Genomic DNA, 24170 nt, shown 5'->3' with positions numbered 1-24170 from the left:
CTCACCCTTATGTCATTCCAAACTTATGACATTCATTTGGAAATGCAAACCGAGAATTTTTTAAAGAATTTTTTTCCTTGCAGTTATAATGAATAGGGATAACATCTCCTTTTGCACTGGTTTGGAACAACATGAGGGATGACAGAACTTTAATTTTAGGTGAAATATTCCTTTAACAGAGACCTGAAACTACCAGCATTGACCTATGAGACATTGATGTGGTAAAAATTAAGATTAAGAATATGTCTAAAATTAAACTGCACAAATTTGCAAAAGGTTGTTATTTATTTTAAATATAGCCTGCATGCATTAACCTGAAGTGTGCAAAGTTGACCATACTTCATGTGGACATAGATTAGCTATTGCTTATACACAATGTTTCAACACATTTGCATTAATAATTTGTGTGCTATAATATTAACCTCTAAAGAATCACAAGACTTCACTGAAATGAAGCAGAAATATCATATATGTGGCTTCTGAATCCACTGTAAGTGTTACTTACTCAAGTCATCAAAATGATATTAAGTAGATTATTAACTGATTAGCTAATGTACTACTCATTTGTCCTGCATTAATTCCTGTAGACTGCACTACATGTAATCTACGTAACATGGTTCATCAGGCAATTAAAGCATCTTCAGCTAATTAATTTTTTTACTTTTAAAAACAGTTGTGTATATATACAAGTATGGCTCAGTGATTATAGTCTTTGTTACCGTAAGGCACATGTAAAACCTCAGGGAAACAAAGAGCTTGCAGATAGTCAAGTCAAGTCAAGTCACCTTTATTTATATAGCGCTTTTTACAATGTAGATTGTGTCAAAGCAGCTTTACATTGATAACTGGTACATTATTTGGCTGCACAGCAGCTCTTAAAAGAATAGTGTCAATGCAGGCAGATCAAAGCACTGTTGAATATCAAATGTCAAGTGTCCCCAACTAAGCAAGCCAAAGGCGACAGCGGCAAGGAACCCAAACTCCATCAGGTGACATCAGGTGGCAGACAAGTGGCAAATAGGTGTTTAAATGGAGAAAAAAACCTTGGGAGAAACCAGGCTTAGATAAGGATTACAGACTCTTCTGCATATGCTGCATGTGTTTTGCTTTATGAAGCGGCTTATAGATTGAGGTTCTGTTTGGCTTTGAGGCAAATGAAGGGCCTGGAGGTAGTTGACGCTGCACTGCAAACTGCTTTTGTACTCATAGCCTTGAAGCCCATTCAGAGGCTTATCAGAATCTCAAAATCTAAAGTTTACACACAATGTGCATGGGATGAAATTTAATATGAGCTAGCTCAATTTTATTTGTTTTTCTGTACTTTGACGTAGTATATTCAAAGAGCTCCTAGCCTTTAAAAAGCCGACTGATGCTTGTTCATGTAGACTACATAAGGTGACAGCTGAAGTTTTGGGAGAATTCATTCAAATTAGCTTGCAAAGGTAAAGTTTATCAGATTCTTAAATATTTGTCATAAATATATAGGTATGCATAAGAGACATTTGATTATAAGAGAATAAGTTATTTATTTATTTATTTTGTAGGGTCTGAAATGGTTCTTCAACACAGGATCTCATTGTTGTTCCTCATCTTTTCATGTCCGATTGGTAATCTACTTCTATACACTTTCTATTGTAATTTTGACATTATGTGGTTGGTTAAAATTTTACAATTCTTCGAAAAATATTAAGGATTCTCAAATGTTTTGTTGACTTCTGCAATGCCTTTTAATTTAAAAGTAATGTTTCTAACATGTTTATCTGCTCCAACAGTGTTGACAGATTCATGTAACAGTCGATGTCTGGCAAATATACTAATTGCTAAAAAAATGAAGAGTGCACCACAGGCTAATAACTGTACTGTCAATGTAACCATCACTTCGATGCAATATGAGACACTGTCTTTTGTAAGTATTAGAGTGTTTTTACCATTTTATAATTTCTGTCTTTTTTCATGCTCGACATAACTGCTGTTAACAATATATATATTTCAACACTTTATTTCAATGGTCCACTTTAGACATTCTACTAACTATAACTTTGCAACACATGTCAACTTATTTTACTAACCTGAACCCTAACCTAACCTTAACCTAACAGTCAAATACTCTAAGAGTTAATTGACATGTACAGTTGCAAGAAAAAGTATGTGAACCACTTGCAGAATCTGTGAAAATGTGAAAAATTTTAACAAAATAAGAGAGATCATACAAAATGCATGTTATTTTTTATTTAGTACTGTCCTGAGTAAGATATTTTACATAAAAAATGTTTACATATAATCCATAAGACAAAAAAATAGCTGAATTTATTAAAATTAGCCCATTCAAAAGTTTGTGAACCATTGATTCTGAATACTGTGTGTAGGTTACCTGGATGATCTACGACTGTTTTTTTGTTGTGTGATGGTAGTTCATGAGTCCCTTGTTTGTTCTGAGCAGTTAAACGGAGCTCTGTTCTTCAGAAAAAATCTCCAGGTCCTGCAGATTCTTCAGTTTTCCAGCATTTTTTGCATATTTGAACCCTTTGCAGCAGTGACTGTATGATTTTGAGATCCGTCTTTTCACACTGAGGACAACTGAGGGACTCAAACACAACTATTAAAAAAGGTTCAAACATTCACTGATGCTCCAGAAGGAAACACAATGCATTAAGAGTTGGGGGGTGAAAACTTTTGAACAGGATGAAGACGTCCAAATTTTTCTTATTTCGTTTAAATATCAATTTTTTTCATTTAGTACTGCCCTTCGGAAGCAACAGAAGATACTTGCATGTTTCCCGGAAGACAAATAAGTACAATTTACCTTGATCTTCAGATTCAAAAAGTTTTCACCCCCGGCTCTTAATGCATTGTGTTTCCTTCTGGAGCATCATTGAATGTTTGAAACATTTTAAATACTTGTATTTGAGTCCCTCAATTGTCCTCAGTGTGAAAAGATGGATCTCAAAATCATACAGTCACTGCTGGAAAGGGTTCAAATATGCAAATAATGCTTGAAAACTGAAGACCTGGAGTATTTTTCTGAAGAACAGAGCTCAGTTTAACTGCTCAGAACAAACAAGGGACTTTTGAACAACAAAACAAAAAAACAGTCGTAGATCATCCAGGTAACCACACACAGAATTAAGAATCAATGGTTCACAAACTTTTGAACTGGGTTATTTAAATAAATTCAGCTATTTTTTTGTCTTGTGGATTATATGTAAACATATTTTATGTAAAATATCTTACTCAGGATAGTACTAAATAAAAAATAACATGCATTTTGTATGATCTCTCTTATTTTGTTAAAATTATTCACATTTTCACAGATTCTGCAAGTGGTTCACATACTTCTTCTTGCAACTGTAGTTGCAGATTTACTTATAGTTAGTAGAATGTCTAAAGTGGACCATCGAAATAAAGTAAACTCAAACGCTTTAAGAATTACTTGCTTTTGTTCCATATGACATAAAAAGTAGATTTTACTTATTATACAATTAACATTAACATAAATTTGAAGTAAATCTTACTATACTATTTTTTTCAATGTAATAATTTTCACATGCACAAAACTTATAATTCTGTCACCATGTTTAGGATACGAAAAACATGCAAATGAGCAGCCGTGTCAAGGTAAACATGGTAAGTATTGATACATTTATGATGTTCACTTTCAAAAGGAAAAAAAAAAACACCTGTATCTTCTATAAAAACTCATAAAGCAGCACATGAACTTCTACCAAATGTTCACAATTAATTGATTTTACAGTGCAAAATGTTACCTCAGTGAAGTATATTATAAGTATATTTGGTTACACTTTATTTTGATGGTCCAAGACATTCTATTGACTATAAGTACTTTGCAACAACATGTCAACTAACTCTAATTAGAGTATTAGTAGACTGTTACAGTAGGTGTTAGGTTTGGGTCAGTAGCATAAGTTGACATGTAGTTGCAAAGTTACTTAAAGTCAGTTGAATGTCTGGTTATGGAGCATCAAAATAAAGTGTTAGCAGATATTAAGCATATTAAGCAGACAGTCTATATAAGTGTATAGAAGTAGATTACCAATCGGACATGAAAAGATGAGGAACAACAATGAGATCCTGTGTTGAAGAACCATTTCAGACCCTACAAAATAAATAAATAAATAACTTATTCTCTTATAATCATATGTCTCTTATGCATACCTTATGTATATATTTATGACAAATATTTAAGAATCTGATAAACTTTACCTTTGCAAGCTAATTTGAATGAATTCTCCCAAAACTCTACTGAGAGTTAGTTGACATGTAGTTGTAAAGTTACTTATAGTCAGTCTAAAGTGGACCATTGAAATAAAGTGTGTAAAGTTTATATTTTCTCTCCATAGATGTGGACTGATCAAGAACTAGAGTGGAATGACACAATATCTAATGCTAAAGCCGTTATGTTACCGGTTGACAAAATCTGGACTCCTGAGTTAGTTTTGGACAATGCGTAAGTGACCTCAGAGCTCAGATCAACATTTGTGAGATTTGTGAGATGAGGCTAACTAATCTAGTTTTGTTTCTCTTGAAAATATTAATCTGTGAGATTGTATTTGGTAAGTTTTTTGTAAATGATTTGTGGTCACATTCATTAAAGCCTATAGACTCGTTGAGTAAAATCATTAAATTTGAATAGTGTTGCTATTATTACATATCTTCAATTAAAATATTAAATATGTAAATATTCATATGCCTGTATAGAAGTCATAAAATAAATGTAACATTCAGGTGAATCTCTTTTATTGAATCTCTTTTATTTTACTGACACAATATATAAATAATAATAATTACAATTGACTGAAATAATAATAATAATACAAATAATATAAATAAAAATATTAATAAGAATTTTGTTAAAGTTTACTTAGGGGTGAAAAAATGAAGTGAAGCTAAACATGACAACATAGGACTCATGACTGGTTCCCAGCTTGGGTGAATGTCACATTCTTTCTCTTTATGCATTCAGGATAGATGTAACCGTGAAGCCGTACACTAATGATGTACAGGTGACGAGGAATGGAACTGTGGACTATGCTGTGATCTTGTTCATAGCAGTGAGCTGTAATGATATCAACCTTTTCAGCTACCCCTTTGTGAAAGGAAAATGTTCTGTGGCCATCAATGGATGGAACCAAAGCTGTAAGTTGACAGAAAACTGATCATTTGTTCTTAACCAGGGACATTCTTCCAGAATTTATAGGGACAACATGTAAAAGATATCTGAATAACTGCTAAACATTCTTTTGTTTGTGTTGATCTAGTTTGTGAGCTTAATCTCACCCAACCTACTAACATATCTAATGTTGGAGGCATTCAAGGAGAGTGGGAGACTGTGAGCGTGACAGTAGAACAAGATGAAACATTTCAAAACCGCAGATATCTCTCGGTAACTACTGACTTCATTCTGATTCTTACTTCTATGCCCGGGTTCACAGACAAGGCTTAAGCCAGACTAAAATGCATGTTTGAGCTGTTTTAACTGAAAACAACTTGCCCTGACATATCTTAAAATATGTCAGTGCCATTTGTTTTGTCTCAAGATTCATGTTTTTTTTCCTAAGGTATGTTTAAATAAGCTACTTAAATGTCCTAATTGAACCTAATCATGGCTTAATCTAAACACTGTCTGTGAAACCGGGCCCTAGTGTATAGATGTCAGGATTACCTTAAAACTCTTAAGCCCGGGACACACCAAGCCGACGATTGTCCGTCGGGCAACGTCGGACCGTTTTTAAGCGTTAAGTTTTTCAGGTGTGTTCTGCACCGTTTGCTCTAGTCGGACGCAGCCAGGTTTTTTTCAGCATGTAGAATCGGCGTCGGGCAAGAGAGAGAACTCTGATTGGCTGTTCAGTTTAGTGAACAAGTCGAAGTGCAAGAATAATAGCAAAACCGTGACCAAACGAGTCATGGCGGTACAGACAGAAGGCTGTTCTAATTTTACATCATGTACCTGAGTGTTCCTGGGCGAATGTTTAATATTAATGTGAGCCGAGTGGAATATAGAAAGTGATCAGCATGTATGATATTCAAAACAGTAAGCACACGTTGATTTGTTTACGGTTTGTGCATCTGCAACCTGCAGTGCTGGTCTCCCTTTCTGAATGACGAATGTAGACAAATATATATGAGGAAAATAGACAGCGGTCTCCTTCACGTGCAGTTTTTTTCACAGTCAGCTTTTATCAGTGCTAGTTCTTTGGCGTCGGTTTGGTGTGTACCTACTCTTAAAGGCAACATGACATGAAAGACCTTATTTACTGTCTTAACTCATAAATTTGGTCTTAGGGCATGTACACATTGCAAAGTTTTAGGAATGTCTACCACTCTTAAGAACGGGAGTGAATTAAATTATGCTTATTATGCTATTTTAAAGGCTCCTAATTTTGGAGGTCTCATACAGTAGGTTTACAGCAAGGTCAAAAACAGTTAAATTTTCTTATCAGTGCAGCATTAGCTCTTTTCTCACAGTATCATAAGCGGTTCGATAAAGGAATCAGTCTCTTTAAACCCCTCCTTTCTGAGAGCATCCTCTGCTCTGTTTGGTCAGATGGCCCAGTCTGTTGTGATTGGTCTACTGTGCTCTGATTGGTCTACTCTGCTCTGATTTGTCAGAGGGCCCAGTCTGTTGTGATTAGACAACTCTGCTCTGATTGGTCAGATAGCCCAGTCTGTCATGATTGGTCTACTGTGCTCGGATTGGTCTACTCTGTTCTGATTGGTCAGATGCAAATTAGTCAGATTCTCAGCAAAGACTTCTTAATGATTGTGGATTTAATGAAAATATTTTTTGTAATATGGGATTGTTTGATGTTAGATTTGTAATTGTTTTTTATTTAATATATTATTATTATTCTTTTATGGTCTACTTTAAATGGTTTATTTTAGACCAAGAGTTTGTATTGATGTTTTATTGTAATCATCAAAATAATTCAGTGTTCTTCAGTGAACCTGCAATAATGCTGAAATAAGTTAATAATAAAACCATTTATAAAACAATGCCATAAAATAACAATTTTTGGTTCCTTTAAGAACCTTTGAGTGATCATCTTTTAAAAGAACCATTTTTCTCCTTATTGTGAAGAACATTTTAATAATCAGAATAACATTTTTCCACTATATATAAAGAACCTTTTGTGGAATGGAAAGATTCCATGGGTGTTAAAGGTTCTTTATGGAACCATAAATGACAATAAAGAACCTTTAAAAGGGTACAATCTCAATTTCAACCTGCCTGCATCTATGACTTCATATTTTAGGGTGAAGACACCACTGACAGTAAAGTACAAAATGGCGTAAATAGTGCAGAAATAATTTTATTATTAAAATAATCAAGAGAGTGAAGTCACTACATTGACAACTTGTTGTTCAGTGTGCTCATGTGTGTATTGTGTAATATATGAACACACTATGCAGATTTCATGGCCAGATGGCCCAGTCTGTCGTGATTGGTCTACTGTGCTCTGATTGGTCTACTCTGCTACTTTTTTGGGGTAAATGTGGTAATAACTCTTTTAAATAATCAAACTCAGAAGAGAAGTGACTATCATATTAAGCAATTGGAAAAGAGTAAACAAATTCAAAACAGAACAGGACCATTACGGTACCTCCCCCTCCCGGAAGGCACATCCTCGCGCCATAACAAGTCTGAACTAAAAACCCGACCAACAGTGGTGGAGACCAAGGTGGAACCCAGTAAATGAAAAGATTGGGTGACACTGGAGGACCAGGAGGCTAAAGCGGTGATGAGTGTCCAAGGTGGAGCCAGGGTGCCAGAGGACCGAGGCACAGCTGGTGGGAGTGAGGACAGAGGAGGAGCCCGATGGAGCTGAAGGAGCGATGAGGTATAGCCAAAGGCTTGGAAGTCTGTGGCAGAGTAGAGCGACGACTGGCCAAGGCAGAGCCGAAGGCACGAGGGAGCCAGGTGGAGCTGGAAGAACAACTGTCCCAGGTGGAGTCACGGGAGTGAGAAGCCATAATGGAGCCGACTGGTCAACGGGCCGAGGTGGAGTAACAGGCTCGGAGGCTCGAGGCAGAACCAGGGGATCCACGCACCAAGGCCCAGCTAGAGACCAGAAAACCCAAGGTGGATCCGAGCAGGTGGGTGGTGCCACCAAAGGACGAGCCAAGAGGCTGAAGGGAGCCAGTGGAGTAGAGGCAGAGGAACTGGATGGCATTGGCAGAGGAGGAGGGAGAGGTAGACTGGGTGGGACCATCAGCAATGAAGGAGACTTGGAGCTTGGCGGAACCAGTGGCTACGAAGGAGACTAGAGAGTGGATGGGACCACAGGAAAGGAGGAGACTGTAGATTGGAGGGGACCAGCGGAAAATGGAGACCTTGAGATATGACATAATCCAATTCATCATACCCTTTTATGGGGATCGGGCACAGAATACCCTCAGTGGTGGGAGTATGGGTGGAGCTCCAGTTCATGCCATTGTACCCCACTAGAATACCCTCAATGACCTCTGGCTGACCTCCGTGCCAGCTCACGCACCTGGGGCCCATTTCAATAAGGAGGTTTAAACAACTCTTGACTTACCCTGAGATGGGAAACTCTGAGTTTTTGGTTTCAGAACAGTTGAATTGTGTTAGTTCAATCAACTCTGAGTAGGTTGACTCTGAGTTAAGCGTGTGCACCATGACTTTGAAAAGCCATGATCAATGGAGCTTGGATATTACAATTCACCATGGCAACAGCACCCAACAAAAAGACGTCTGCATACTTCTGAGTTAATGCAAGTTTAATTCTTATCACTGATATAATATCAGAGGTGACAACTGACAGAATGGTAAGTTATTGAACTAATATTCATTTTCATTGTATCCCACGGGCAAAAATAAAATAAATAAATAAATAAATAAATAAATAAATAAATAAATAAATAATTTAAGTGCATTTTTCTTTTCTTTTTTCAAATTATCCGCCAATAGCGATATATTCTATTTACCATGTAAAAGTAGCAGTTCTTTACAATAAGTGTAAATAGTTGTTAGATGCTATTTATACTTTATATTGGCATACATGCTATTTGCACCTCAGTTGTTGTACATTAACAGGATGCAATAATAACATACAGTATAAAGGATTATATTTATTAAAATTATAAATATTTTTATTATTATTAAACACTCGTTAGGCACTTTACTTCCACTTTTAGAACATTTTCTTAATTTTTATTGAAAATAAATGCCTCTCTGATGTGATATGTGATGGGAAAAGAGAGAAGAGTGAGCTCAGCAAAAGGCAGACTCGAACCCGGGTCAATCACATCACAAGCTAGTTCATGCACTACTGCCTACACCACTGAAGACGGTTAATCACTTGCGCTATTAGTGTAAATAGAAACTAAATAGAAATAGTTTTCCATTTGCATTAAGATTATTTTTATTACTCCACTGGCAAATCATTTTACTTAAGTAAAATGCACTTCATTTAGATTCCCCGCTTTAAAAAGGGGGAGGAGACCAAAAGAAACTCTGGGGTTACCGAAGAAAACCTGCTCCCAACCAGGTTAGGTTCACAGAGTAAGTTATCATGGTAACTGACTCTGGGTATAAGTTACCTCTCTTTCAGAAACTGGCTTGACTTACCCTGCTTTCTTGGGTTTGAGATACCTCCCATTCTGAAACAGAAAACCCAGAGTTTACCTCATTTCATGGTGAACAATTGCAGAACGAAAAGAAGGACAAAGACTACTAAATGAGAAGGCCAAGTTGTTAAATTTGCTTTCAAATGATTGGAATCAAAAGACTGTTCTGGACAAAAGAGTCATTCCATAAGATCTAGCAGCAAAGCAGAACAAGAGTTTCTCTGTCCATTTAGTGATCTCCAAAAGAATGAGGATCAACAAGATTTTTATCTGCTTGGAGAAAGTGACAGCAGTTCCACAATGAACTCTGACAGCGATGTCAACACATATGCTGATATCATAAAGGATAACTTGAAGGTTAGACTTGCTCCTGTAATTGTCAAAAACAGAAGGACTGAAGTTGAAATTGACAATGAGGAGGAGTATGAGGAAAATGGTGAACGACGAACTCGCACTGTAACAAAAGTGGTAAAGAAATATGTTCCGCATAGGACATACGAGCCAGCTACTCCAGAGCAAGTTGACTAATGGTCAAAAGATTTGCCAGATGTGTACAAACAACCACAGAAAGCTTGACAATTTCTTCAGCGTTTGCAGAAAATCTACAATTTACATCCACTAGACGGAGTGATGATTGTTAATGTGAACTTAAGGGACAATGACCAAAAGAGAATAAAAGAAATTGTTGAAAGAAGGACTGGTGAGTCTCAAGCGAACATTGAGGCTGGATGGGAAGCTGTACGAACATTCTTGTTTGAACTGAAACCTGCAAAGGTTAATTGGGCTAAAATTACCTCATGCATGCAGAAGACAGGAGAATGTGTTGCTGAGTATGAAGAATGCTTCATACAAATTTGGTTGGAATATGCCAGTGTGTACAACAATGAAGATCTCGGTAAAGAGACTGGCATGCCTCTTAAAACCGCATTTGCAAATGGACTGAAACCTGAGATTTCTAAAGCCCTTAAAATCAGGTATGATGACTGGGACAGCACTGGAACAGCATTCATGCAGATTGTTGAATGGTCAGCAAAGATTGAGAGAACACAGGAAATCAATCTCAGAGCTTTGCAAACCAAAACCTTGTCATACAACAACAGGACAATGGGGTATGAAGAAAGTGAATATGCGAGATACCCAAAAGCAAAAAGTCAAGGAAGATGCAGGTACTGCAACGAGGAAGGACACTGGGTTCGTGATTGCAAGCTGATTTTAATACATCAAAGCGATGATGAGGACAACCTGTTAAAGAGGTTTCAGCAGATGACAGACAAGCAAAAACAGACTCTGCTAAAAGCTTTTGAGCCGCATGAAAACTGAAGAACCTCTCTCTGCAGCACCAACTAGTGAGTTCTCATCCAACAACTGAAACCAAAGATGATGTCCTAGTAGACGGTGCTGCTAAACAAGCTGTAAAGGAGAGAGGTGCACATACAGCGGCATTAAGACAACTTGAGCAAGAACAACCAGACAGTAAACAGATGCAGAATGAAGTGCACAAAGAAGAAAAAACATCACTGATGGAAAATGGTGTTGAACTGCATGAAGACAACCAATGCAGTGAGGATGACCACAGGAAAACAGGACTATGCTTCTCTGAACATGTCACAGGCCAGCCCATGCCCAATAATAATCTGACAGCCTTGTCCAAACTGATGAAAGACTCAGCCTGGCAGTACACAATGCCAAGGATAAAGTTTTGACACCTCCAAAGGGGGGCCATGGTATAATAACAATTAAAAAAACTCAGAGGTCACTGTGAGAATCCAGGTGGAAAAGCCCACGTCAGGATCTCTTGGTAGCTGATGGAGCAGTTAAGGTGCAAAGAAAAGAAAAGTTGATCGACATGAGCCAGTGGGATTTGAAACATCTGCCTAAAGACGAGGGATAGATGGCAGTAGCGTTTATCCAGATATGGCGGGACTAGGGTTTTTAGGCTCTAGCTTGTCGCCTGAGGACGAAGACATAAACATACAGCCACTGATAAACACAGTAGTGTCCTGCCAATATTAAATAGGGATAGTTTTAGGAGCAGTTAGGAATTATTTGATTAAAATCTTTTCATTGGCAAGATATGTTCCCCTTTTCTCTTTTGTGTGATTGCAGGTGTTCCAGCGTTCCGGAGGGTGACCAAAGACATCCAATGCCTAGATCGCACTGCACTAGCCACCTAGCTGGACATGCCTAAACGTCCGCAGAACACAACACTATCCGCCACTTCCTCAGGATCACAATGTCAAAATAAGAAAGGACTCAAGCATTCAAGAGAATGCAGACTTCATCATGAACACTTATTCTGTCATTATCTTAAGTAATGGAACCTGTATGCAGCATGCGGTATACATGATTTATGAAAGTTTGTTTTATGATCAAAAATGATCAAAGGGGGGATTGAAAGATTATGTATATTTCAGTTAACTTCAGCTGGATGCATTTTCATTTATCACTGTGCCTCAAGATGCAATCAGTTGATACTGTGTCTGAACTGATAGGTGTTGGCCAGACGGCCCACACACATTTTGTGTATTCAATCTTGTGTATTGAGTCACTGGTATAAAGTTCTGCCCCACGGACAGAACTTTGGGTTAAGATGTTTTGAAGGCCGACATGCTGACATCGCTGCTGAAGAACTGTGCTACACTACTACCTTCAATAAATTCTCCTCCCCACAAGAACTCTGGTCAAGCTCACTTATTTTATGTATTAGAGAAATCTAAAACATTGGCGAGCCACCCCAAAAGACTGCTCAGCCAAATACAGCAAAATCTAACATGTTGTTTTTGGTCTGCAGAGGAAATTTTGATTATTAAAATTTACTTATTCTAAATTCAGGACACAAAATATTTGTAGGTGCTCATCTGTGTATGTGTAGAGAGAAGACATGAATATTAAATTGGTACATATTCTTTCCCTGTCATCTGTTAACAGGTCTCTTTATCCATCAGTCCTTTCAGTGCTGTTGTGACCCTGATCCTGCCCAGTATTCTAATAATGCTGGCTGACCTGGTGACCTTTGCTCTGCCAGTTCAAGGAGGAGAACGCAACAACCTTAAGGTCACCTTGGTCCTGAGCTTCACCATGTTCCTCCTCATCCTCAATGATCACCTGTCCAGTGGTGGACGATGTAGCCCTATCCTGCGTAAGTGAAAGAACAAAAAAACAGGCCTCTTGCACACCTGTCAGTGTAGCCCAGGGCTACAGTCATATTGTGATGCAGTACAACAGAAATAACCTTTACGCATACTTTACGAAGGTTTGCACGTCGTGTTGAACGTACTTAAAGTCGGCATAAAATGAAAGTTGCATCCAACAATACACTACCGGTGAAAAAAATTGTATTATTGTTTTTGAAAGAAGTCTCTTCTGCTCAGCAAGGCTACATTTATTAAAATACAGTAAAAACAGTAATATTATGAAATATTATTACAATTTAATATAACTGTTTTTTGTTAAAACAGTTTTGCTGCATAATTAGGGGCTAAGCGTTCTTATTATCCGTAGGCATCATTATTCTTCCGCTTCTTCTTCTTCTGCTCTTGTGTTTATGGGTGCCAATAGAACCGCTTGCAAACTCTACAATATCACAACAGAAACAACACAACGGGCTGAGATGGCAAGATAATAAACAATATAAAACAGAAAAAAATAAAGGAGAAAATGGTTAGAATAGATAAATGACTCAAGTTACTTAAAACAACAATAAAGAGAACATACAAGTACATACAAATTAAAAGTAAATAACTAAAATATGCTAAGCAAAATAAAAAAGTACAAGGCTGAAAGACAAGAATAATTTTTAAGAATAATTAAACTAAATACTAAAACAAAAACTAAATTAGTGACACTAATCATGATCAAGGTGACTTCAAATAAAACAACATCTAAACCTCTGTTAATTCTCAATAAGAACTTCTGTAGATGTAAGACAGAAATAAAGTAAATCTGGTTAGTAATAAGTGAAGCTGGTAATGCTGTTTGTGGAGTTGTTTAATCATCATCTGCTGATATCTTGAGAGATTTAATGTCTTTTATCTTCAGTTGATTTCATCTAAGGTTGTGGCTGAAGTCAGTTCTTGTGTTTCTGCTCATCTTTTTTTTTATTTTTATGTTCCTCTTTCCTTCAGTGATTCTGCTTGATAACAGCAGGTGTTCATCACTAATGCTAAATCATCAAGTCAAGTCACCTTTATTTATATAGCGTTTTTTTACAATGCAGTTTGTGTCAAAGCAGCTTTACAGTGATAACAGGAAACAGGAACCCAAACTCCATCAGGTGACAGAATGGAGGAAAAAACCTTGGGAGAAACCAGGCTCAGCCAGGGGGCCAATTCTCCTCTGGCCAACAGCGAACAGTGCATAATTATGATTCAGGCAGCATTACAGGTCAGAAGTCAGATTGGAATTGGTAGCTTTCAAATATTCATCCAATTCCTATTGCTTGAAGATCACATTCTTCATGCTAATATGGAGCCAAAGTTGGCCATAGGGTGTGTGCGGAGGACCTGTCTGGTTCTTGTGGTCTTTGCTGAGGATCTGTGCCGATGGCTGTCATGTCAACGAGGCCTTCACAGGGGATTGTCTAGTAGACACAATCTCTGCCGGCATTCAGGGCTGCATTTTGGTCGTGTCTAGGTGCAGGTCCACCATCTGATCTGGATATGGATTGGATCTGGCTTACTATGGTAACCACGGGATACAGACAGACTAATATGGCTGCCCTAGTTTATGCAGCCAAACAATCCTTTAACAGATGTGAATTATATAAATTGATAATGTGTTATGTGTATGCCAGGTTAAAGAGATGTGTTTTTATTCTAGATTTAAACTGACAGAGTGTGTCTGCTTCCCGAACAATGCTAGGAAGACTGTTCCAAAGTTTAGGTGCTAAATAGGAAAAGATCACTTATTTAATCACTTATCTCATTAACTTCAACACTTTTTTTTTTTGCTTCAGTGTTATTTTAACACTCTGTAGTGTGGACACATATGAACACTGAGGGGTGTTAATTTAACACTGGGGATTTTGCTGTGCACCGATGTGACAAAATGTGATTTATAATTTATAATATTGAAGTTTATTTTTTTAATTCATCTACAATTATGCAATGCACAGGTAAATTATTGTTTGCTCTGTATTTTGCTCCAAAGATTATCACTTCTGCTTCTGTCTGGTCAATCTGGTGCTGAGCATGGTGATGTCTATTGTGTTGACACATCTGACATTAGATGAAAGATTCCTGCCTTGTAAATGCTCAAAGAACCTCAAACCCCCCCCCAAAACCGCCAGTCTGGGTCAGGATGAAGGTAAGAATTTAGAATACTAAATACAGCAAACATAAAGAGTTAATAGCTTGAGACAGACTTGTAGTGTGTTCATGCATATATATAAAAATCTTCATTAGCAGATGCTGGTGTGATTGCAATAACGAGGTCTAGTGATCTGCCTTCAGAGGTGGCTTCCCTCCAAAAAATAGTGAACTTTTTGGAAAACATTGACCAAAAAGAGCAAGTGGCAAACAGCAACGTGGCCTTTGTAGATCGCTTGGACAAAATCTGTTTCTGTTTTTTTTTATTCATTGACATCATTTATATCATCATTGTTGTCGTTGTCACCAGAACAGATTTGTGCAAAGAAAAAAAGAAGGTTTTCTGGGATACGGAAGATGATAATAATTATTATTATATTGGTGGTGCTTTATATTTTTTCAATGGCACAGAATATGAAAATTATTAAATAATTATTAAAGAACATATTATGATTTGATTTTTGCACAACTCTCATAGGTGATTTTGATCTACAACATTTCTGTGTGTAATGTCAATGAAACAGAATTTGATTTTATATTGTCTTTAAACCTTTGTGCATTTTTTAGTTTTTTAATAATATACTGTATTGTACATATTCATTTACACATTTGAGGAATTTCATTAACCGTGTCATTAATAAAGGCTATAACTAGGAGATTTACTTTTATTGTTTTTATGTTGGACATTAAAAATCCATATGTCGTCATATGTTAATAAGGGATTTGGGGTAGAAGGCTCCTAGTAGTGTGTTGTTGCTGGAGCCTTTATTAATATTATTATTATTATTATTATTATTTAAGTGTTAAATTAAATTTTTGCATGCATTTCAAACCTTTCCATTTTTCATCATCATAACGTTTTAGGCCAGTTGAGTTGACTTTTATTTATTTAGCATATGGTGTAAAATGAAATGTAAAAGAATTGTATGAAACATTATGTGACCACATAAAATTCAACTAGGAAATAGGTTGCTTGAATCAGGAAGTCAAAAGCCTAAAGTATACTGCTTTTTTTACATGTACGCGAGGGTCAGCGTAAGTGCGTGTGTCGTGAATTTCGTCATCAGAAGAGTACGTGCACCGCCGGATTTTTGTAACCGTGCGTATTTGTATGCACAGGTCGCACATGCGGATTTAATTTTTATGCAGTAATTAGTTTATCTACAAGGTGACAACCATGCCCTGGGGGCATCGATTCACAAGGTAGTCTAAGAAAAACTGCATCAACAGAACAGACCGGAACACATGCAAGCTACAGCGACGATGGAGGCCAACATAGATGAGAGATTGTGCAAAGAGGTTAGAAAGTACCCTCATTTGTACAACTCTAGCATGAAAGAATACAAAGATGTTTATATGGGTTGTAACTCATGGTGAGAGATTGCTCAAAACTGCTAATGCGTCGAATGCCTGTGCGTGTTGTTGTACGAATCAAAGTGTAAAAAAACGTAATAATGCTCTGTTGATTGGTAAATGCCCACTAGGGGGAGTTATTGTATTATGTGGGGAATAGGTATGTATGTAAGAGGAAGGGAAAACAGTGTTTTGGCATGCAATGCTTAAATAAAGAGACATGTGCGTTACCTGGATGTGGTCTCTCTCGATTTATGTGACTACTACACAACAACAGTGAGTGTTGACTTACTGCAATTGATCCACTGCTAGCTGCAACGAGTTATTAAGTCAGGTTTGCATGGCAACTGTTAAACCGCACTGTATTCAGTCACAAAGGGACAACCCAGTCCAGGTACAGAGCAAAACACAACTATAAACAGGAATTACGCAAGGATTTCCCTCACCACTAGGTGCCTTTTAACCATTTAGCAGCATTATTCATGAACATTTGACGATTAATACTACTGCCAAGCCAGCCACATGACAAGAGTCTTTGACATTGCTCTGCTACTGGTATAAAAGAATCATTTGTGACACATACACATACACACATACACACATACACACACACACACACACACACACACACACACACACACACATATATATGTTGGTCCATGATAAGATTACCTGTTTAGGTATTTGTTTTTATACTTTACTTAGACTTGAATTTTACTCCTATATACACCAAAGATTTTATATTATATAGCAAGACTTGCTCCGTTTGCCTTTTTGTTTTGTGATCAATTCATCTATTTTCCAAACCGCTTGTCCTATGTATGATGTTTTGTTATATTATTTAAAATGATTTATTCTGGCAATGGCTTTTAAAAGAAGCCAGTATGAATACAGTCTGTTACAATACTCACACCTTGGAATATAATAAACATATTTAAATGTATCCAAATGTTTGTTTCTGTGTGGGTTAATAGCAAAATGTACCGTGTGCTATTTACTCTAAGCTATTCCAAGAGTAAACACAACTAAAGCCAAGCATACTTAGAATATTTAATTATACACTGCATTTTTTTTTTAATTACAAGTATATTCCAAAGAGACTTTTTAAGTATACATATGCATCATTTTGTTAGTATATGCGTACCATAAAAAGTAGACTGAAAGTATATGCTCTCATTTTTGTTTAAAGAGTTATTCTAAAAGCACACTTAAATGAACTTCTTTTTTGGGAAGACATGACAAAAAGTACTGAAAATGTCCACAATCATTAAAAAGCTCCTAACAAACTCCTATTTTTTTTTTTTTTTTTTTTTAAGTTTCTCTTTCTCTTCGTTTCTGCATTTTCACCTCTGCTCTACTCATCTAATGTCCCTCATCTGTAAGCTGCTTTGGATAAAAGAGTCTGCTAAATGAATACAGTCATGTGAAAAAGAAAGTACACCCTTTTGATTTCTATGGTTTTATGTATCTGTCAGTGTTCTGCCCTGGCGGCCTTGTCTGTGTTGTCTTTGTTCCATGTCTCTACGTTTGTGTTGTGTGTCTGCACATGGCTTTGTCTTTGTGTTTACCATGTGCTCCTCTTGTCCTGCCTCCTTGTTTGCTGTCACCACACCCCCTTGTTTAATCCTGTCTAGTCCTCGTTTCACTAATTGTGCTCACCTGAACCTTGTGTGCTCTGGTCCCTTTATATTGTGCTTCCTTCCCTCATGTCTTTGCTGGTTTGTTGCGTTCATTGCGTGTGTGCGTGCGTGCGTGCGTGCGTGCGTGCGTGCGTGCGTACGTGCCTCTTAGATCTTGTCAGTCAGTGATATTTAGCTTTCCTTGTCTGATTATTTTCCTTCTCAATAAATTCTAGTTTTAGTTCTAATTTCTATTTTGTTCTAGTTCTCCAAAGCTTCATTTTTTGGTTTATCTTTTGTTTTTGATTTGGTCAACTAATACTTTGTTTATTTTAGTTTCCTGCAAGGGTGTTCTCTTGCTTTATTTTGTGTTTGCTAGTTTCAGTCATTTACTTTTATAATTTTTATTTTATTTCTTTTGTTTCTCTAGTCTTAGTTCTCTGCTTCAGAATTTGTTGCCTCTTGTTTTATTTTATTAACTCTCTCTTGTGCCTTGCCTGTTTGTCTTGTGTCTTGTCTATTGAGTCTTGTGTCTGTTCCTGCCCTCCTCTGCCCTGTGTTCTGAGTTTGCCTGGCCACTGTTTTTGACTGCCTGGCAGCCAAGACTGGAACTACTTGAGAGATCAGTATCAAGTCTCGAGTTCTTCGTATTCCTGACTGGTTCTTCCCACCTTCATCCCACCTGGTGCTGCTTCCCAAGCTGTCCTCAAGTCTGTTGTCACCTTAGACTGATTCTCAGTGGTCATCCTCCCTGCCTGTCATCGTGTTGCCTGCCCTGCCCTGCTGTTTGACTGTTTCACACCCTAATCTCCCTGTTGTGCCCTGTCTTTAGTATTGGTAATAAAATCCCTTTACTGCTCACTCTGCACCTGGGTCCTCACTCCTGCAAAAACCTGACAGTATCAGGACATAATAAAAAATAATCTGGCAGGTCTTAAAATTAGGTAAATACAACCTCAGATGAACAACATGACATATCACACCGTGCCATGGTTTATTTAACAAAAACTAGGCCAAAACGGAGGAGCTATGTGTGAAAAATTAAGTACACCCTTACTGCTTCAATAGGAATTAAGAGGGTAAGTAGCAGTCATCAGCAAGTTTTGGCAGTTTGAGCATCTGGAGACTTCAGATGTGTGTTAACACAATACCAAGGAGGAAAGACATCAGCAATAATCTTAGACAAGCAATTGTTGCTGCCATCTATCTGGGAAGGGTATTATTCTACAGTAAGGAAGATTATTCATAAGTGGAAAACATTCAAGACAGTTGCCAATCTTCCCATGTGTGGACATCCCAGCAAATTCACCCAAGATCAGACCATATAATGCTTAGAGAAATTGCAAAACACCCAAGAACTACACCTCAGACCCTACAGGCCTCTGTTAACATGTCAAATGTTAAAGTTCAAGACAGTACAATTAGAAAAAGACAGGTCAAGTATGGCATGTTTGGAAGGGTTGCCAGGAGGAAGCTTCTTCCCTCTAAAAAGAACATTGTCGCAAGGCTTACTTTGAGAAGTTGCATCTGAACAAACCACAAGACTTCTGTAACAAAGTCCTTTGGACAGATAAGACCAAAGTGGAGATGTTTGGCCATAGAACACCAAACATATCAGCACAAACACCTCATACCAACTGTCCATCATGCTGGTGGGGGTGGGATGATTTGGGCTTGTTTTGTAGCCACATGACCTGGGCATCTCACAGTCATTGAGTTGACCATGAACTCCGCTGTATACCAAAGTATTATAGAGTCAAATGTGAGGCGATCTGTTCAACAGCTCAAGCTTGGCCGATATTAGGCCATGCAACAGGACGATCCTAAGAACACCAGCAAATCTACAACAGAATGGCTGGAAAAGAAAATAATCAAGTTGTTTCAATGGTCCACTCAAAGTCCAGACCTCGACCAGGCTGAAATTCTGTGGCAGGACCTTCAGAGACTGTGCATAAACAAATGCCCACAAACCTCAAAGAAATAAAACAACGTTGTAAAGAAGAATGGGCCAAAATTCCTCAACAATGAAGTGAAAGACTGATACTGTCATACAGAAAATGATTACTTCAAGTTATTGCTGTTAAAGGTGGTTATACAAGCAAATATCCAGTGAGTAGCAGTTCTGTGGGCGAAAATGCCTTGTTGATGTCAGAGGTCAGAGGAGAAAATGAACAGATTGGTTCGAGCTGATAGAAAGACAACAGTAACTCAAACAAGCAAATGAATCATGGGGTACTGAGTTTTTCACACATGGCACATGACCGAAATGTTTGCTCTTTTTTCAGTATTGATTTTATTTCGCACTTGATGACTTTTTCTTTGGTAGAGTGTGTGGACTCTCTTGAAATATGTATGCCACCCAACAACTCGCTACGACAAGGCTCAGGGCAAAGAGAGACGTCAAGAGCCAGGGAGGTGCTGCTGTATAGACATTCCTCTGACCACAGAGTCTTCTCCGCGGGCATCACAGTCAGAACGGGAAGGAAGTGGCGGGCACAGGAGGCTGTCGAACAGGCAGAAGCAAGGCTGGGTAGCCAACCAACACCTCGCTACGACAAGGCTCAGGGCAAACAGAGAGGTCAGCTGATCCAGGGAAAGATCCAGGCAGAAGTGGAGGAGGAATGCCATAGCAGGACAGTGGCCATGTGCCAACAAGGAGCTTGGACAAATTGGGAGAACGCATCTGTCCAGAAGATCACTTAGACAGAACTTTGGAAGTCAGAACCAGCAAGACTCAAGTTCTTGATTCAGTCAGTGTATGATGTTCTCCCAAGTCCATCCAACCTGCATAGTTGGGGATTGGCAGAGACTCCAGCATGTCCACTGTGCCTGGCAAGGGGAGGTACAGGTGGTGCCATGACCAGGTGCTGAAGGCAGTAGCTGATACCATCAGCACAGGAATCCAGCAGAGTAAACACCAGCACTCCACAAGTTATGACATAGCCTTTCTCACGGCAGGGGAGACACCTCAGGCAGAACACAAGGTTCCGACAGGACTTCTAGCCAAGGGTCGTGACTGGCAGTTGAGAGTGGCTCTTGGGAGACAGCTAAAGTTTCCAGAGCAGATAACAAGTACGTCACTCAGGCCTGACTTGGTCTTAACGTCTGCTGCCTCAAAGCAAGTGGTGCTGCTGGAGTTGACAGTTCCCTGGGAGGAAAGGATAGAGGAGGCCCACGAGCAGAAGAGGGCTCAAGCTGGTGGAGACTTGCAGAGGAAATGGGTGGAGGGCACGCTGTGAACATATTGAGGTGGGATGCAGGGGATTTCCAGGGCAGTCTCTTCACTGGACACTCAGGCTCCTTGGGATAAGAGGTTTGCATCTGAGAAAAGCCACCAGGAACATCAATGAAGCCGCTGAAAAGGCCTCACGGTGGCTATGGTAGCATGCTGCTTGGACACAAACCGGGGACTGATCACCCCCGGTTGGGTTGCCCAGATGAGAGTGTCTGATGATCGAAGACCCGAAACACCCTATGAACCTGGGTTCATCACGGAGGATGTGTTCAAGCAGCACCATCTAGATGTAGGTGGTGTTTCTTCAAACTCACTATTTGGATTTTTTGTCTACGCACCTCATTTGGACTAGGTTGAAGGCACGGTGAGTTCTTGACCACGATGTTGTAAGAAGTACCCCAGTTAGGTGATGTGACACTGATGTGACAATGTAGAATTAGTAATATTGTACAATTTATTTTTTATTCATGTACAATTATATGCACAGGTAAATTATTGTTTGCTCTGTATTTTGCTCCAAAAATTATCACTTCTGCTTCTGTCTGGTCAGTCTGGTGCTGAGCATGGTGATGTCTATTGTGTTGGCACGTCTGACATTAGATGAAAGATTCCTGCCTTGTAAATTCATTAAAAAACATCAAAACACAAATGTATGAAGGTAAGAGAATACTAAATATTGCAAACAGAAATATTAATATTATAAAAATAAATATAAATAAATATAAATATTATTATTATTGTTATTATTAATAATAAGTTAATAGTGCCTATATATATATATATATATATATATATATATATATATATATATATATATATATATATTAGTATATATTAGTGATCTGCCTTTAGAGGTGGCTTCTCTCTGAGAACCGCTTGGACAAAATCTGTTTGTTTGTTTTTTTTTTTTTTTTTTTTTTTCATTGACATCATTTATATCATCATTGTTGTTACTGTCACCAGAACAGATATTCGCAAAGAGAAAAAGAAGGATTTCTGGGATAAGGAAGATAATTCTTACTTTTATTTGGTTGATGGTTTATATATTGACAGCAACACAGAATATTTTAAAGGTTATTACATTATTATTAAAGAACTTTTTTTTTTATTTTTTTTTTATTTTTTTTTATTTTTTTTATTTAACTTCAAGCGCGTTCCTATTTAGGTATTAATTTTTATATTTTATACCTTTAACTGTACTAGACTTGAAGTTATCTCCTACACTACCAGTGGATTAAAGCCAAAGATACAAAATGTATTACATAATAAGACTTTTTGCTGTTTGACTTTTGTTTTGGGATCAATCCTTCCATTTTTTCAAACTGCTTGTCCTATGTAGGGTGTGTTTTGTGATAAGATTTAAAATTATTTATTCTGCATGAATAAAGTCTGATACAGTACCCTCACACCTTTAAATAAAAGTCAATAACATGTCCAAATGTTTATTCGTTTCTGTTGGGTTAATAGCACTGTGTACAAAAATGTACCATGTTCTATTTACTCCAAGCTATTCCATTCCAAAATAGACTTGTTGCTATAAACTTGAATTTGTAACTTTATAAGATAGTATGTAAAACATATGAGCACTACCTCGAAGAAGTATAAGTATATAGTCCAAAGACTTTTCTAAATATATATATGCAAAATTTTGTTAAGTATATCTCTAAAATAAAATTAACATGTAGACTGATAAGTAGACTGAAATGCTTTCATTTTTGTTTAAAGTAGTATATAGTCTAGCACATGAATAAACTTGTTTATTTTGTAAGGCAAGACATGCAAAAAGTACAAAAAATTTCTACAACCATTGAAAAGGGCTTTCTATACTGTAAGAAAAAAAGCTACTACTTATCTTCTTTTCTGTATAGCTAATCAGGCTTATACTTGGTGTTGTGTACTACAATTGCTGACTCTTAAAACGTTGCTTTGGATAAAAGAGTGAATGCAAATGTACGTAAATGTATAATAACAGGCACTTATTCATTAATGTAGTTAATCAATGTGTTATGGTTCAGTTTTGAATTCTGTCAGTCTGATTAGTGCTGATTTCCATATTAACTCCTGGCCTGACTGCAGATGGCAGTACAAGCTCAAAGCTGTGTGTGTCAATCAAGGAAGGCAGAAACACCTGAGAGCTGTAATTGAACAATCCCATTCATCTCATGAAAATTATACCATGACAACACTGTTTGGCACCCCACAAACACACAGAGTCTCATAGGCCATATTTTGAATTATACTGCTTGCAGAAAAATCCTTATAGTCAAAATAAAATGTCCATCGAGGGATGAAGATGCTCCCTCCCACCCCCCAGTAAATATAAAGGTAAAGTAGGTAAATATACCCAGTCATATACAGATAGTGTGCAACTGGTTAACATACAATGAGTAAACATTTTCACATCAGTTTTCATCAGACCTGCACTGTACAAATCACACATTCAGAAGACACTTTCATCTAAAACATGGCAATCTTCAAAAATATATAGTATACAGGTGCTGGTCATATAATTAGAATATCATCAAAAAGTTGATTTATTTCACTAATTCCATTCAAAAAGTGAACCTTGTATATTATATTCATTCATTACACACAGACTGATATATTTCAAATGTTTATTTCTTTTAATTTTGATGATTATAACTGACAACTAAGGAAAATCCCAAATTCAGTATCTCAGAAAATTAGAATATTGTGAAAAGGTTCAATATTGAAGACACCTGGTGCCACACTCTAATCAGCTAATTAACTCAAAACACCTGCAAAGGCCTTTAAATGGTCTCTCAGTCTAGTTCTGTAGGCTACACAATCATGGGGAAGACTGCTGACTTGACAGTTGTCCAAAAGACGACCAATGACACCTTGCACAAGGAGGGCAAGACACAAAAGGTCATTGCAAAAGAGGCTGGCTGTTCACAGAGCTCAGTGTCCAAGCACATTAATAGAGAGGCGAAGGGAAGGAAAAGATGTGGTAGAAAAAAGTGTACAAGCAATAGGGATAACTGCACCCTGGAGAGGATTGTGAAACAAAACCCATTCAAAAATGTGGGG

General features: G+C 37.6%; 1 protein-coding gene and 1 pseudogene across 2 annotated transcripts; both read left to right on the top strand.

Moving 5' to 3' along the window:
• Nucleotides 1–771: 771 nt before the first annotated feature.
• LOC127510144 (5-hydroxytryptamine receptor 3A-like) lies at nucleotides 772–19937 on the top strand. 2 transcript variants are annotated; one of them, XM_051889634.1, is made up of 10 exons: nucleotides 772–1442; nucleotides 1545–1607; nucleotides 1773–1906; nucleotides 3580–3624; nucleotides 4359–4465; nucleotides 4982–5154; nucleotides 5277–5401; nucleotides 12535–12745; nucleotides 14755–14910; nucleotides 15009–19937. In XM_051889634.1, exons 2-10 carry the CDS (start codon nucleotides 1553–1555, stop codon nucleotides 15338–15340), a joined length of 1338 nt encoding a protein of 445 aa, XP_051745594.1. In that variant the 5' UTR covers nucleotides 772–1442; nucleotides 1545–1552; the 3' UTR covers nucleotides 15341–19937. The 2 variants fall into 2 exon arrangements, with proteins under 2 accessions (XP_051745594.1, XP_051745595.1); XM_051889635.1 differs by having other exon boundaries at nucleotides 14755–15122.
• On the top strand, nucleotides 8997–12402 carry LOC127510145 (uncharacterized; annotated as a pseudogene).
• Nucleotides 19938–24170: the final 4233 nt, after the last annotated feature.

This window comes from Ctenopharyngodon idella, chromosome 3, assembly GCF_019924925.1.
Source record: "Ctenopharyngodon idella isolate HZGC_01 chromosome 3, HZGC01, whole genome shotgun sequence".
Classification (NCBI taxonomy): domain Eukaryota; kingdom Metazoa; phylum Chordata; class Actinopteri; order Cypriniformes; family Xenocyprididae; genus Ctenopharyngodon; species Ctenopharyngodon idella.
This window is presented reverse-complemented; position numbering and strand designations above follow the sequence as displayed.